Source organism: Moschus berezovskii, chromosome X (genome assembly GCF_049115385.1).
Source record: "Moschus berezovskii isolate FMDL1 chromosome X, NW_MosBer_1.0, whole genome shotgun sequence".
NCBI lineage: Eukaryota > Metazoa > Chordata > Mammalia > Artiodactyla > Moschidae > Moschus > Moschus berezovskii.
In genome coordinates, this window is record NC_142488.1 from 146395246 (window position 1) to 146411186 (window position 15941).

A 15941-nucleotide genomic window follows, 5' to 3' on the forward strand; every position below is an offset into this window, starting at 1 on the left:
CTGATTACGTTGGGTCCCATGGATGTAGGAGCCTGGCGGGCTACAGTCCATGGGGTCCCCAAGAGTCAGAAGCGACTTCACTGTCACTTTTTCCTCTCCTGGGCACCTGGGCTCATGCCCTGCCCTGCCCCGCCCTGCCCCGGGGGGCCCCCCTCAGGTGGGGAGACGTGGCTGGAGGAGGGAAGACGGCCCTGAGTTCCCTCTTTCCACCTCCTTCCACCCCAATCCCAGAACGTCCCGCCAACTCACCCAGCACTTCCCACCAGGAGGGCATTGAGTGGAGGGTGCCAAGCAGAGGAGCTCCAGAGGCCTCAGCCTCCCTGTTGGGCGGGGGGCGGGGGAGAGGGTCGGCCCGGGGGCGTGGCCGGGATGGGGCGTGGCCGTGAGCCAGCCAAGCCCCGCCCCCGCTACGGGCTCGGCCCCCGGGCCGGGCGGAACCCGGGGGGTAGAGATGGGTGGTGCTAGGCTGGGTCAGCTGAGTGACAGTCACGCGACCGCACTCCGCTCCGTGTGGCTTCCTGGAAGAGAGGGAGTGATGAGCCGGGGTCTCCGAGTGTGGCAGGCCAGTGCTCGGCTTCCCGGGCAGGGGTGCGGGCTGGGGGTGGTCGGTGTTGTCCTGGAGGAGGCCGTCCAGGATGGGGGGCGGGGACGGGAGGGTTCAGTCCTGGGGCCCATCTTGGTCAGGAGGGCAGACCTGCCCCGGGGGCCGTGGGGGGCTTCCCGAGGCTCCAAGTCAGGCAGCCCTAGGGGGCCACTCGAGCCTGGGGTGACCTGCGGCCCCGGGGAGTACACCGACGGGACGGGCGCCCGAGAAGACGGGGCGGCCTGTGGGGGAGCCGTGTCTCCAAGTCTGTCTCCACAGGACATGGAGAAGGAGCAAGAGACGCTGAGGGCCTGGAAGGAGCGCGTGGCGCGTGAGCTGGATCGCGTAGTGGCTTTCTGGCTGGAGCACTCCCACGACCAGGAACAGGGGTGCGCGCCTCGCCCTTCTGGGGGCCTTGGACTGGGTTCTTCTCTCCTCTGGAGCCCCTGCACCTCACTCTGGGCTGACTGCTGTCTGTGGGGCGCCGCGCCCCGCCCCCCCCATCCCCGTGAGAACTCGGCTAACGCCAGCGTGTCCTGCAGGGGCTTCTTCACGTGCCTTGGCCGCGACGGGCGGGTATACGATGACCTCAAGTACGTCTGGCTTCAGGGGAGGCAGGTACGGATGAGGCGTGCCCGGGGGCGCCCGGGACTGGAACCGGCACACTGGGTCTTGCCTGAGTTCGCATTGCCAGGCAGGGATGGCGGGGTCTCTGCCCTCCTTCCTAAGGCCCTGGGGACGGCGGCCCCCCACTTGAGCCACGACCCCTCCGCTCTCCCACCCCGCCCAGGTGTGGATGTACTGTCGCTTGTACCGCCAGTTTGAGCGCTTCCGCCGCCCGGAGCTTTTGAATGCAGCTAAAGCAGGTGCCCTCCCTCCCCGTCCCCGTCTCCCCGGAGGCCACTCCCGATGATCCCCGCAGCCTCGCGGTGCTCCCAGTTGCCTGCTTGCCAGCCGGCTCTGGAAGCCCCCCAAGGGCGCCTGATGCCCACTGATGGAGAGGAAGGCCGGCTGGGGCATCCGCAACACGCCTTCCAGCGAGCCACCTTCCTGACCACCAGGTGGCGAGTTTTTGCTGCGTTATGCCCAAGTGGCACCTCCTGCAAAGAAGTGTGCCTTTGTGCTGACCAGGGACGGCCGCCCAGTCAAGGTGCAGCGGACCATCTTCAGCGAGTGTTTCTACACCATGGCCATGAATGAGCTGTGGAGGGTGACGGGGGACGCGCGGTACCAGGTGCGGGGGAGGATGGGCATGCTGTACATCTCCGTGCCCTCACCTTCGCTGGCTCCTGGCGCCTTGGTGCGGGCCAAATCTGTCCCTAACATCAGTCCTTTCTCTGGGCCCGCAGGGCTGGGGGCTGCCAGTCACACCCACTGTTACTGCTGTTATTTTCACTGTGTGTCCTCCCTCCCCCAGAGGCCCTCCCCCAACAACCCCCACAGGGGCCCTGGGCACCGTTCAGTTCAGTCGCTCAGTCGTGTCCGACTCTGCAACCCTATGGACTGCAGCACGCCAGGCCTCCCTGTTGCTCACCAACTCCCAGAGTTTACCCAAACTCATGTCCACTGAGTCAGTGATGCCATCCAACCATCCCCTCCTGTGTTGTCCCCCTCTCCTCCTGCTTTCAATCTTTCCCAGCATCAGGGTATTTTCCAATGAGTCGGTTCTTCGCATCAGGTGGCCCAAAGTACTGGAGTTTCAGCTCAGGATCAGTCCTTCTAATGAATATTCAGGATTGATTTTCTTTAGGATGGGCACAGAGGTGTTACCAAACCAGACTTGGGCCCATGTGTGGTGAAGGCAATCCACTGACACCAGGTGGTGGGGAAGGAAAGTGCAGCATTTATTCCAAAGGGACAGGGTAGGTCCTGCTCAAAACACCTTTCAGAGAAGGGTTTAGGTCAAAATCAAGGAGGAGGTTGCAGGGCGCCTGATTGGCTTAGGAACATTCTTCTGATTGGCTGGTGGTGAGATAACCAGGAGGGAGTTACATGATCCATTTTCTGGTTCCAATAGTCGGGTGGGCAGCATGTACTTAAGTTCTTGCCCCTGGTGGGTGTTTTAGTTATGTGCAAAACAGCTTGAGGATACAACTCAGGATTTTATTTATGGCTCTCAGGGAAGACTTTAGTCTAAACTCTTATTGTTTTGTCTTGCTTATCTGTTTTCCTTTGTTTCTGCATTTCCTCACTTCTCTGATTAAATGTGCTCCTTGGAACTTGGAAAGGCCTAGGAGGCTTTTCAACAAACAAGAGGTGGGGGACCCTGGGGGATCAACTGCCCGCCCCTTGCCCCGGCTCTGCAGGGTCCTGCTCAGAGGGACCAGCCCTGCCCTGGCTGGGAGGGCGCTCCTCCCTGGCCCCCTCATCTTTCAAAGCTGATCTCACTGCCTGGGCACGGTCTGCACCCCCCAGTCCGGGAGCCCTATCACCCAGCCGGAGGCCAAGCCTTGGCAGCGGTGTCCTAGGAGCTCAGCCCAAGGGACCTGGGCGGACCAGATTGGATGGGGTGCAGCCTCAGCCTGGGTCTCTCCTCACCACCCGCACCCCCAGAGCGAAGCCATGGAGATGATGGATCAGATCGTGAGCTGGGTGCGGGAGGACCCCTCTGGGCTGGGCCGGCCCCAGCTCCCTGGGGCCCCGGCCTCGGAGTCCATGGCAGTGCCCATGATGCTGCTCAACCTGGTGGAGCAGCTCGGGGAGGCGGACGAGGAGCTGGCAGGCATATCTGCAGAGCTGGGGGACTGGTGCGCTCAGAGGATTCTGCAACACGTGCAGGTGGGGGCAGGAGGCAGACGCTGGCTGCCAGACCAGTCCTGGGGGGCTGGGGCACAGGGTGACCCCCATTCCCCACCCCCAGGCCCGCACCCACCCCCAAGCTCAGTCATCTTTGATTCTTTGTGACCCTATGGACTGTAGCCCGCCAGGCTCCTTGATCCCAGGCCAGAATGCTGGAGTGGGTTGCTATGCCCTCCTCCAGGGGATCTTCCCCACACAGGGATTGAACCCAGGTCTGCCGCGCGTTACAGATTCTTTACCATCTGAGCCACCAGGGAAGCCCACTCATGAGCTGGGGGTCTATTTTACAGATGGGGAGACACAGGGAGGTACAACCCAGAACCCTTGGAAAGCAGGGGGAGGCCCCCGGGGAGCAAGGTGGGGGTGAGGGCAGGAGGGTGGGGTCCAGACCCCCAGGCCCATCAGGGAGCATGAAACCCAGACCCAGCTTCCTCCCAGGCCTCTGGACAGCCAGGTTGGCCCAATCTCAGTCCCCCCCGTTCAGTGTCTTCCAGGGCCCAGGCCCAAAGCAAGTTCCAGACCCTTGGGAGTGAATTGGCTCCTCCTCAGAATCCCCTTGCCCAACCCTGCCAGCCCACCCAAGCCTGCAGATGAGGAGGGAGGGGGTGCTGAGCGCTGAACCCCCTTCTGCTCCTCCCTCTGCAGAGGGGTGGGCAGGCTGTGCTGGAAAACGTGTCAGAGGATGGTGAGGAACTCTCAGGCTGCTTGGGGAGACACCAGAACCCAGGTGAGGGGTGGGGTGGGCTTCAGATGTGGGGCTGCCTGATTTCCTCCACACTGGGCACTGAGGACTAGGCAGAGAAGCAGGGATGGGCCTGCCGTGCTGCGGGGCACAGCTCAGAGCAGCCCCCGCTTCTGGCAAGAGAGGAAGGGAGTCAGCACACAGCGCAGGGGGCTGCAGCCCCCTACCTGGGGGAGACCATGCTACCTGCCTTACCCTGAGCCCTCACCAGGCCACGCACTGGAAGCTGGCTGGTTCCTGCTCCGTTATGCCATCCGGAGAGGTGATGCCAAACTTCGAGCCCACGTGATTGACAAGTTCCTACTGTTGCCTTTCCACTCTGGATGGGACCCTGAGCATGGTGGCCTCTTCTACTTCCAGGATGCTGATGGCCTCTGCCCCACCCAGGTGAGAATGTGCCCAGGGCTGTCCTCAACCCATTTCGCAGAGTGGGGGGCCCAGGGAGACCTCAGTGGTCCTCAAGCTCACACACACAAGCAGACATGTGTCCCTCCATCTTGGAAAGGCTCACTGGGTGATTCCAAGCCATCAGCAGTGGGGGCAGATTTGGTCCCTTATATCTGTGTGATTATGCCTTGATCCCACTGAGGTCCACAGAAGGTGGCTGAGTTGGCCACTGGCAGGAGCTGACTGTCCAAGGGGCTCTAGACAGACCGATGAGACAGCCAGGATTTGGATTCCAGGGCTCAAGGGGAGCCTGGCCCAGCCCTGCCCTTCCGGCTCAAGAAGCTAGTGTCAATCTGCTGGGCGGTCAAGGCCTCCATAGACGTCCATGCCACAATGAAGCTCCAAGTGCCTGGGCATATGGAGTCTTAGCCAGGGCCTGAATGATGGGGGTGACCTTCCTACTGAGAGGGGTGGTAGAGGGTGGGACCCAGGCTTCCAGATGCCTCCTCTCTGCTCTCAGCTGGAGTGGGCCATGAAGCTCTGGTGGCCACACAGTGAAGCCATGATCGCCTTCCTCATGGGCTACAGTGAGACTGGGGACCCCGCCTTGCTGCGCATCTTCTACCAGGTGGCCGAGTACACCTTCCGCTGGGTAAGTGCTGCTTCCTGGTCTCAGCAAAGGTGTGGAGACTGCAGACTGGGTGGGGAGGGTGAGTCTTCCTGCACATCCCCTGCTTGCCCCTCAGCAGACATGGAGGTCCCGGCCCCAGTACCCTCTGTTGAGTCAACAAAGCAGCCCCTTCCTCACTGGAGCTCACATTTTGCTGGCAGTGACTGACCATAAACAAGTAAACAAGCAAACAGAGATGGGGATGAGAGCTCTGGGAAATACAGCAAGGTCAGGGGGCTGCGGGTGGGGCTTATGGGAAGGAAAAAGCTGGAAGGGGTGCTCAGCAAAGAGGGATCTACCTGACTCTGGGGTTCACAGGTGCCGGGGCTTTGGGAGGGGAGGCCATAGGGCCCCAGGCCAAGGTAGGGAGATGGCGCAGTGGCTGTCATCCTGGCCAGTGAGTGGGGGCCTGACCTGGGGTGGAAGATGCAACAGGAGCAGGGCTCAGAGTCTGGTTGAGGGAGGAGTCTGGATTGGCCACAAGTGTTTGGGTGTCATAAGGATATAGATGATATATACTGCGAGCCACGAGGCAAGGTGAACTTTGAGGACAGAAGGAAAAGAGAAGAGGGAATAGGAGGGCCCAGCAAAGAAGAAAAGAATCAGTTGTGAGGCAGGAAGGAAGCCAGGGACCCCCTCCACTAGAGGCCCGAGTGCAATGAGTAGAGTGATGACCTGTGCCAGCCATGGCTGAGAGGCACCTTGGGGGCTGAGCCTGAATGAAGGAAAATTCCCAGTGTGTTTTGAAAGCCACGACTCACTCCATCAAACCCCAGTACAGGAGGGATTACAACAGGGGGTCTTACTTGGTGGTCTGTGGGTTTTGTGACCTGGGAGAAAATTCTCATTCTTTATGCTAACCTCTAACTGAAATCCAGTATTTGCTTCCATCATGAATGAAAGCACAGTGGTATTAGCAGTGTCTGACTTCATCACCAGTAGACATCCCAAATGTATTCATGTTGCATTGTAGTTTGAGGGGCATCTCCCAGTATTGCACACACTCATCACTACTTCCAAACACAACAGTCACAAGACCTGGGGTGCTATATGTTAATATTGAATGCATTTAAAAGAACCTGTGTTCGAGGCCATCAGTGTTAACTGTATAAAGTGAAATTTAAGGAATAAATTGTCAAGAAAGAGAGATGGCCATTGAACAATCTGGAAACTTATAAACAGATCAGTCGTTATGCACTGATCATCATAACAGAAGACAGGAAATTCAGACATTCACAGAAACGCTGGACAGGAAAACAGTTCAATCTGTCCGTGTCAGATCAAATAGTTGAATAATAAGTGAGGACATGAGCAGTGTCACTGGAAAGACAGAATGAATAGATACAGAACTAGTGTTACCTGCTGTGAAGAGGAGCAGACCTATTCACAAGTCGACATTTAAAAAGACATTTTGATAATGGACTTCAGTGTCACTGACTTCTTCCAGTCCTGAGAATGGATTCCACTCAGGTCTCTATCTGGGGAGGAAAGAGAAGGGTCTAAGCCAGGGCTCTGGAGTCTACCCTGGAGCATCTGCAAGGAACTGTGGGCAAGAGAGAAGAAAGGAATTTGAAATGGGTCAGTATAGCTGCTGGGCAGGGTCAGGCTTCAGGGGGCTCTAAGGGAGAGGGAGATGTGTTTGGGACCTGTGACAAGCAAGGCTGGAGTCAGCTCAGTGCTAGATATCTACAGTCTCATCAACTGGAAGACAGGCCTGTGAAGCAGAGAACAGGAACTCAAAGGGAATCATCTGATACAAAGTTACATGACAGGTCAGCACTTCTATTCTCTTTCTTTAAATTGATTCTGTTGAAGTGCAATTAATATTTTAAGTATCCATTTTAAGTATTCAGTTCACTGAGATATAGCTATGTATATATCTGTGTTTAGTACCTAAGTTGTATCTGACTCTTGCGGCCCAATGGACTGTAGCCTGCCAGGCTCCTCTGTTCATGGGATTTCCTAGGCAAGAATACTGGAATGGGTTGCCATTTCCTTCTCCAGGGGCTTTTCCCGATCCAGGGATCCAACGCAGGTCTCCTGCATTGGCAAGCAGGTTCTTTTGCACAGAGCCACCAAGGAAGTCCCATATATGTCTGTATAGAAAGTGAAAATGAAGTCGCTCAGTCGTGTCCAGCTCTTTGCCACCCGATGGATTGTAGCCCAACAGGCTCCTCAGTCCATGGGATTCTCCAGGCAAGAATACTGGAGTTGGTTGCCATTTCCTTCTCCAGGGGATCTTCCCGACCCAGGGATCGAACCTAGCTCTCCTGCATTGCAGGCAGACGCTTAAACCTCTGAGCCACCAGGGAAGCCCTTATATATCTGTATAACTACCAGCATACTCAAGCTATGGAACTGTTCCATCATACCCAAGTAGGGGTCTTTTATTCCATCTTCCAAGGTTTCATCTCACAGTCAGCAGCCCCTTTCCAAAGTGGGGTGTCTAAGTGCCCACTTCGGCTGCGGAAAAAGGAAAAGAGAAAGCCCTTATATTTGTCCAGGACGCGGGATCTAACAGCACTGGTTCTGTAGTTACGGTATCTGGGGTCTGCCCGGGCTCTGATCCCTGGTAGCGCTTTAGTGGGACGGGTGAACACTTATTCCCCAGGCGTCTGTCATCTGGGCAGCTCCTGCCGGCGCTGCCTGTCACTGCCTTGTCATTGCAGTTTCGCGATCCAGAGTACGGGGAATGGTTTGGCTACCTGAATCGAGACGGGAAGGTCGCCCTCACTATCAAGGGGGGTCCTTTCAAAGGTGAGTGGGGGACAGGGCGGGGCCGCAGGGGCTCAGGGCACTTCGCTGTCCCCAGCCCTCCCAACCCGTTGTCCCACCTCTCCCCGTAGGCTGCTTCCACGTGCCGCGGTGCCTGGCCATGTGCGAGGAGATGCTGAACGACCTACTGAGCCGCCTCGCTCCGGCCTCGGCCCTCAGCGCCCGGTCTCCGCCCGCTGGTCCCGCCCGCCCAGGCGCAGAATAAAACGAAACCCGTTACACTGTCTGTGTGTGTGAGAGCTTCCGTGGGGTCGCGGGAGGTGGGGAACGCCTGCCGCCTTGGGCTGGAGGGCACCTGCCCGCCGGACCAGTGACCCCAACCCGGGGCGCTGGAACCTCCCACCTTGCCAAGAGGCCCGCCCCGCGCCGGGGCTCGCCCGGCCATTGGCCCGCCCCGCGTGGAGACCCCGCCCCACCCCTGGAGCTCCCTGCGCATTAGCGGAGCAGGCGGAGGGTGGGTCCGGCTGCGCGACACTTCCGTCCGGTGGCCGGGCCAGGCGCGCGCCGCCTCTTCCGCCGCCGCCCCCGCGATCCCGGACCTAGCTCCAGCCCTAGCCGTGGCCTGCAGCCCCTGAGTCGCCCCGGAGCGCAGCGGCAGCTGACTGCGCGTTCACGACCCACTGGGAGCCGCGAGTCCCGCCGCCGTTATGAACATCCGCAATGCGAGGGTGAGGGGCCGGGGCCGGGGCCGGTCCGCGCCGCGTGGGAGCAGGGCACGGTGGCCGCGTGCGCATGCTCCCGAGGGGCCCGGCCAAGCCCCAGGGCCGGCAGCCTGCAGCGCCTGCGGCCGCCCGGCACAAAACAGTGAAGACCATCGTTCTCGTGGGGTTGGCCCTCCCCACAGATGAGGCCAGGGGTTCAAGGCCGGGGCTGTGAACTCCTTTTTCGGGGATGTCGGGGCTCCGTGGGATGGGGTTGGGGAGCTTCCTGGCGCTCACGTCCGTTCCTGGAACCGTCAAGTTTTTGCCCGGCGGCCCTGGGCCAGGCCTGTGCAGAGACAGATAGTCCCAGCTCCCGCCCAGATCTGGGGGTGGGGGTGGGGGGTCGGTGAGTAGACAGCGAGCAGGGCTTCAACAGAACCGAGGCCTACTTAGTGCAGCCCCAGGCCTGACCGCATTCCACTGCCCTCCTTCGCAGCCAGAGGACCTGATGAACATGCAACACTGCAACCTCCTGTGCCTGCCTGAGAACTACCAGATGAAATACTATTTCTACCATGGCCTCTCCTGGCCCCAGGTGGGCGGCTGTTGAATTTGGGGACTGGGTCAAGGAGGCCAGGGAATTCCCACCCTGGGTTGGCTGAGACCATGAAGAGTTGGGCGGGGGTGGGGGGTGGCACCTGGGTGAAGGAGGCCCTGAGTGTTGGCTTCATCTGGGGTGGCTGGGGGTGGAAAGGAGGTGCCTGAAGACAGGAGACAAACAGGGGCAACCTAGGGGAAGAATTACCACTTGTCTGCCCACTTCTTCCCAGTTAAGAACAAGGGGCACCGTGTGGTATGGGAAAACAAGGCCACCTTGCCTGGAGGTCAGGAGCTGTCACTGAACTCCACCCTGGGCTGCTGTCCATCATGGCCAGGGCGAGAGAGAGGCGGTGGGGCCAGGTGTCCGCGAAGGGCTTCTCCAGCTCTGATAGAAACTTGTTTTCTGCCTCCTCTTTCCTCCTGTCTTCCAGCTCTCGTACATCGCCGAGGATGAGAATGGGAAGATCGTGGGTTACGTCCTGGCCAAAATGTGAGTCACCAGGGGCAGAGAGACAAGACTGCCGCCTGACCTGCAGGTGGGGGAGGAGGGACACTGACATTTGCACATGTCTGATGGAGGCTGCCTGCGTTGGGTTTTTTTTTTTTTTCTTTTTGAAATGAATAGACTGTTCTTCAGTTCAGTTTGAGCTTTAGAGGAAATGTGAGTGCAAAATACACACTCCTCTCACATAACTCTTCCCTTGTCTTCCCTGGTTGCCTCTCTTACTAATATCTCCTGGTACATCTGTTACAATATTGCTACATCATTATTAAAGTCCATGGTTCACAGTAAGTTTCATCCTTGGAGTCATATAGACAAATGTATAACGTGTTCACTAGTATAGTATCACACAGAGTAGTCTCACTGTCCGCCGAGTTTTCTGTACTCCACCTGTTCATCCCTCCTCTCTCCCCAGGGAACCACTGATCTCCTTACTGTCTCCATAGTTTTGCCTTTTCCAGAACATTCCATGGTTAGAATCATACAGTGTGTGGGCTTCCTAGGTGGCTCAGTGGTAAAGAATGTGCCTGCCACTGCAGGAGACACAGGTTTGATCCCTGGGTGGGGAAGATCCCCTGGAGGAGGAAATGGCAGCCCACTCCAGTACTCTTGCTTGAAGAATCTCCATGGACAAAGGAGCCTGTCGGGCTACTGTCCATGGGGTCCCAAAGAGTCAGACACCACTGACTTCGTACATACCTCAACATACAGTGTAGCCATTTCAGACTGCCTCTCAGTCATATGCATTGAAGTTTCCTCCATGTCTTTTCCTGGCTTGATAACTCCCTTCTTTTTAGCACTGAATAGTGTGCCGTTGATACTGCACTTGTTTTTTGTCTGCTGCCTGGGGTCTGGAGAGCCCTGACTCTCTCCCCTACCCTAGGTCTGGGGGCGCTGTGGGGTTCGCTCCTAGCCTCTCTTTCTTCTTGCTCTAGGGAAGAAGACCCGGATGACGTGCCCCATGGACATATCACCTCGCTGGTGTGTAGAACGCCCCCCCCCCAGGCTCTGGTGGGTGTGGAAGTTACTTGGAGCTGCCTCTGAGGTCCCACTTTTCTGCCCCCAGGCTGTGAAGCGTTCCCACCGGCGTCTTGGCCTGGCTCAAAAGCTGATGGACCAGGCCTCCAGAGCCATGATCGAGAACTTCAATGCCAAATATGTCTCCTTGCATGTCCGGAAGAGGTAGAAGCCAGGGTCAAAGGAAAGGGGGTGGGGGCTACTGTCTTGATACGGGTCCTGGGCTGCCTTGGCTTTTGGAGAAGACTGGGAGGTGGGATTCGTGGGGAGCGGGGCTGGAAGGAGGGGCAGGACCTGGATGTGCTGTCCCTGTCTGGCCTGGTCTGTAGAGCTCAGCACTGCCTTGTTCCCCTACAGTAACCGGGCAGCTCTGCACCTCTATTCCAACACGCTCAACTTTCAGTAAGTAGATCTAGATGTTTCTAATGGGAGTGGGACAGTCCCAAGGTCTGGCTTGCCCAGGTGGCTGAGATGGGCTGAGCTACCTTCTAGGCATGAGGGTGGGCGGCAGCTAGAGCTAGGGACAGGCTATGGCCAGCACTCGGAGACAGTGACACCTACCTGCCACTATCTGCTCAAGACGTGTTGTGAGCCTAGAGGACGTTTAGTGTTTCTTGCTGGGCAAAAGATGACTACCTGCTGCTGGTGGGGGCCAGGTGAAGGGCAGCATGGTGAAAGGGTTCAGAAGTAGAGACAAGGACCCAGGACAGGAACAGGACTGAGAGTGACCAGGCACCTAGAAGCATCTCAGCAGAACCAGAAGAACGGGTAAACCTAAGCATATTGGTGCAGGAAGGGTGCAACAGAGGAGTCTAGAGCCCTGGGTGTCCTAGTGAATGAGAGCAGTCCGCTCAGTGTGTCCAGCACAGGACACAGGAGCCTGGCCAGGAACTGCCCTGCCCAGGGTGTTGTGGTGAAAGCCGCTAGGATGGGCTGTTTGTGGAGAGCCCACTGAGACAGCCTTAGCTTCAGTTTGCTTAAGGAAGGGAAGGACCTATGGTCTGGGCATCTGAGGATCTTTTGACCTGGATGCAGACGCCCCTGCTGGTTGACAGTTCCTGTGTTTGAAGGCTGGCAGGGCCTTTCTGGGCCATCCAAGAACACCAAGAACAGAGGCCACAGCACCCCCCCCGCCACTGCCCCACTGTTTCCAGCTGCTGGGTATGGGAGCCAGCCAGCCATGCGTGCCCAGGAAGTGACAGGGAACTGGGCAAGGAGGGGGAGGGTACTGCCACATGCAGGGGCTGCAGTTCCCAGGAAACCAAGACACAGATCCTTGAGAGCCAGGTTAGGGATGAGGGGCGGTGGCAGGATGCCAAGGGTGGGAGGGAGTCTGGCTTACTGTCGGAGAAAGCAGACGGAAGGCCATGTCAGAAATGTCTCCAAAGGGCCTTTGGGGGGTTGGCAGATGGCACCAGAGGGTGGAGGAGAATTGCCCCCAACTCGGTTTCTCCTCCTCCTCTCCACCGCCCACCCCCAGAATCAGCGAAGTGGAGCCCAAATACTATGCTGACGGGGAAGATGCATACGCCATGAAGCGGGACCTCACCCAGATGGCCGATGAAGTGAGTCTGGTGGGGCCAGGGCCGCCGGCCCCAAGCAGGCTGAGCGGGGTGGCCTGAGGGAGTTGGAGGTGTCCTGGTCCTCTTCACCTCAGCTGACAGGTGGGGAGCCGGACCTTATTGGGGCTTTAAAGAAGGCTGTCATCGGGCCAAGGCTCCATTTTCTGAGGAGGAGGTCTGTCCTGCCAAGAGGCTGCTGTGACAGAACAGTCTAGATGTGCTGAAGCGCAGGGCTGGGGATGGCTGACAGTCAGGGTTCTGCCCAAGGCTCCACGGGGGCCAGGGCCATTCAGAGGGCTCCACAGCAGCCGCGTGAGGGCGTGTGAACACCTCCACTTCACTGCAGAGGAAACAGGCCCAGAGGGGGCAGTTGCCAGGACTAGCCCTGGGTCTCCCAATGCATCCTGGGTTTCCTGCCCTGCCAGAACCCCCAGCAAGGGACCAGAATCGGGCAGTGGGAGCGGGCACTCGTGGTCTATAGACTTAGGCCCTGTCTCCTTCCTCCCGCCTCTCCTGTGCTTCTGGTGGCAGCTGAGGCGGCACCTGGAGCTGAAAGAGAAGGGCAGGCACATGGTGCTGGGCTCCATCGAGAACAAGGTGGAAGGCAAGGGCAACTCGCTTCCGAGCTCAGGGGAGGCCTGTCGTGAGGAAAAGGGCCTGGTTGCAGAGGACAGCGGTGGCGACAGCAAGGACCTCAGCGAGGTCAGCGAGACCACAGAGAGCACTGATGTCAAGGACAGCTCAGAGGCCTCTGACTCGGCCTCCTAGAGCCCGCACCCGCTCCCCTCCCTTTCCTGGCCTGCCCGTCTCATCCTCACCGCGAGGTTTCACAATAAACTTCACCCAGTGGCCTTGGGGAGTTCACGTGTGCAAGTGTGCACCTTTTGGGTGGTGTGTGGATGCCCCGCTCTGGCTCTTGTGTTCCTCTGGATGTGGACCTCACATCCTTTTGGCACAGTGTGTCCTGCAAGCCCTTCTAGAAGAGAAGAGATTTGTCAGGGCTTTGGAGAGGTCTGATGGCTTGGAGCCATCTTTGGGTCTCGGGAGGTGGGGGAAAGAGACCCTGGAGTTCCAGATGCCTTCTGAGCCGTGCTGTGCTGCTGCCCTGCCAGGCTCCAGATGTGGGAGTCCAGCTGCTCATTGACCTTATCTACCATCTTGGTGGTGGCCCAACCAGCTCCCCAGTTCCCCAAGCCCTGGCAAGTGTCCTTGATTCCTCCCTCCCCTGCAAACTAAAAGATCCGCCAATTCTGTGTGTTTGATCACCGTGATACCCCTTGAATCTCCTTCCTAATGGTTTTAGAGTCACAGAGATGAGCAGATAGTACAGGGTTTCCGTGGATGCACGCCTCCCCCCAGTTTCCACTATTAATAACATTTTGACCTGTCTTTTTTCTTATTTTAATTGGAGGCTAATTTATTATTAATAACATTTTGTATTCTTACATGACCCAATACTGATACATTATTAACTATAGTCCAGGGTTTACATTTCCTTCTGCGTTGTACACTCTGGGTTTTAACAAATAACATCATGTCATTTCATGCAGAATAGAAGCCTAAAATTTGCTCGAGTACCTTTCATCCCTGCCATTCCCTCTGGCTGCAGCACCATTGTTTGCTGCGCCTCCTCCCTGGGCGGGCTGCCTGGGCCGCCCACCTCCCAGTGGAGCTCAACACTCCCTAGCTGTCACTGCCTTATGCCCCTGCTACCGCAGATGGCACACTGCTCTCCTGCTACGCTGAATAATTCGCTACAAGGGGCTGGAGCTCCTGTCTCTCTGGCTGGCGCCTGCCACGTGATCAACAAGCAGCGGGTTAAGCGGAGACCAGTGGGCGGGTCGGGAATTGGAAAACGCGCCTGCGCCGCTGCCGGCTCCTGGGCCGGCGAGGGGGAGGGAGGCCGTGTTCTGATTGACTCAAATTTCCGCCTCGCCCCGCCTTCCGCGCCCGCCGTCAGTCCCTTTTGATTCGCCTACGGAGCCGGCTTCGTTCCCAGGCTCTGATTGGTCCGGCGGCGGCTGGGCCGGCTCCGCGCGGAGGGTGGGGCGGGGCGAGCGGCGGAGCATGCGCAGTAACTCAGCCGCGCCCCAGCGCAGGCGGGCCTGAGCCGGCGGAGGCTCCCCCGGACCCTTGCGGGCCTTTCCTTCCTCCCTCGTCCGACCTGCGCTCTGCCCATCCCCCGCGCCCTGCGGCCCAGGATGGCCGGTTGAAGATCGGCCGCCCCCAGGCGGTCGGGTTTCCTGAGCGGAGGCGGGAGCTGCGGCGAGGGCGGAGGGCCAAGAGGGGAAGCCGCGGGCCCGGGTGACCCTTGGGGCCCAGCACTTCCTCCGCCTCTGCAGGGCTCGCCTCTGGAGCAGGCGCTTCAGGGCCATCGTGCCGACCTGAGGCCGGAAGGCTGGGGGTGGGAAAGCAGGAACGCCTGCCCTCTAGCTGTGGGACTGTGGGAGGGTTCCGGGGACGTTTTCCCTGGCATGAGCGTATACACCGAGGTGCACATGAAATGGGCACATGGTAACAGCCTCGCCACCGATCTCATCTCCCTCTGGTTCATTCTCCGCGTAGCAAACCTGACCCCGCCTCCTCCCGAACCAAGTATTCACTCGCCAACCGGTTTAGCAAGCTCCTGCAGGTCTGGTCCTGCTCGGATCTGGTCCTGCCCTTCTGAGCAGTTTAGATCCTCTGAAGTGGAGCAATAGAGCTGAGGATAGAGCAGGCAGTACGGCCTTAAAGGCCAAAGAAGCGTTTGGCCAGTACTAGTGACAATCACTTCATGGGAAATAGATGGGGAAACAGTGTAAGCAGTGTCAGACTTTATTTTTTGGGGCTCCAAAATCACTGCAGATGGTGATTGCAGCCATGAAATTAAAAGATGCTTACTCCTTGGAAGGAAAGATATGACCAACCTAGATAGCATATTAAAAAACAGAGATACTACTTTGCCAATAAAGGTCCGTCTAGTCAAGGCTATGGTTTTTCCAGTGGTCATGTGTGGATGTGAGAGTTGGACTGTGAAGAAAACTGAACACCGAAGAATTCATGCTTTCGAATTGTGGTGCTGGAGAAGACTCTTGCGAGTCCGTTGGACTGCAAGGAGATCCAACCAGTCCATCCTAAAGGAGACCAGTCCTGGGTGTTCATTGGAAGGACTGATGCTGAGGCTGAAACTCCAATACTTTGGGCATCTGATGCGAAGAGTTGACTCATTGGAAAAGACCCTGATGCTGGGAGGGATTGGGGGCAGGAGGAGAAGGGGATGACAGAGGATGAGATGGCTGGATGGCATCACCGACTCGATGCACATGAGTTTGGGTGAACTCTGGGAGTTGGTGATGGGCAGGGAGGCTTGGCGTGCTGTGATTCATGGGGTCACAAAGAGTGACTGAACTGAACTGAGTGACTCAAAAGTTTTACACCAGTGTCCGAATGGGGCATCACATGGGTATTTCTTGAGTGATAAAGCAAAAGGACAGAAGGAGAGTAGGGGCCAAGGCCAGTTCGGCAGCTGTTTCTTGCAGGCTTAAGCCCTGTGCCTGGCTCTACTGAATGGGGGAGGGACTTTGGGGGACCAGTCAGGGCTCAGATAGAGGGGAAGGGGCAAGATGTGTTCCATCCAGCTCCTGGGCCCAAAAGCCCCAGTCCCTGGTGCACACACTGCACCTT

General features: G+C 57.9%; 2 protein-coding genes across 2 annotated transcripts; both read left to right on the forward strand.

Annotated features, from left to right (window-relative positions):
* Positions 1 to 438: 438 nt before the first annotated feature.
* RENBP (renin binding protein) lies at positions 439 to 8182 on the forward strand. Its single transcript, XM_055393238.1, has 11 exons — positions 439 to 562; positions 863 to 972; positions 1126 to 1201; positions 1374 to 1449; positions 1645 to 1817; positions 3137 to 3361; positions 4028 to 4109; positions 4336 to 4511; positions 5032 to 5163; positions 7851 to 7938; positions 8028 to 8182. The coding sequence occupies exons 1-11, from the start codon at positions 452 to 454 to the stop codon at positions 8159 to 8161; spliced, it is 1383 nt and encodes a 460-aa protein (XP_055249213.1). The 5' UTR covers positions 439 to 451; the 3' UTR covers positions 8162 to 8182.
* Positions 8183 to 8413: 231 nt separating this feature from the next.
* On the forward strand, positions 8414 to 13137 carry NAA10 (N-alpha-acetyltransferase 10, NatA catalytic subunit). Its single transcript, XM_055393239.2, has 8 exons — positions 8414 to 8624; positions 9094 to 9192; positions 9629 to 9687; positions 10635 to 10680; positions 10766 to 10881; positions 11074 to 11118; positions 12197 to 12281; positions 12810 to 13137. The coding sequence occupies exons 1-8, from the start codon at positions 8604 to 8606 to the stop codon at positions 13044 to 13046; spliced, it is 708 nt and encodes a 235-aa protein (XP_055249214.1). The 5' UTR covers positions 8414 to 8603; the 3' UTR covers positions 13047 to 13137.
* The last annotated feature ends 2804 nt before the right edge of the window (positions 13138 to 15941 follow it).

Bases quoted from the DNA above. Each gene is read 5' to 3' on its own strand.
- NAA10 (XM_055393239.2), top strand. From the start codon at position 8,604: ATGAACATCCGCAATGCGAGG. The intron at 8,625-9,093 runs GTGAGGGGCCGG...CCTCCTTCGCAG, and splicing joins TGAACATCCGCAATGCGAGG to CCAGAGGACCTGATGAACAT. The intron at 12,282-12,809 runs GTGAGTCTGGTG...TTCTGGTGGCAG, and splicing joins TCACCCAGATGGCCGATGAA to CTGAGGCGGCACCTGGAGCT.
- RENBP (XM_055393238.1), top strand. From the start codon at position 452: ATGGGTGGTGCTAGGCTGGGTCAGCTGAGTGACAGTCACGCGACCGCA. The intron at 4,512-5,031 runs GTGAGAATGTGC...CTCTGCTCTCAG, and splicing joins ATGGCCTCTGCCCCACCCAG to CTGGAGTGGGCCATGAAGCT. The intron at 5,164-7,850 runs GTAAGTGCTGCT...TTGTCATTGCAG, and splicing joins CCGAGTACACCTTCCGCTGG to TTTCGCGATCCAGAGTACGG.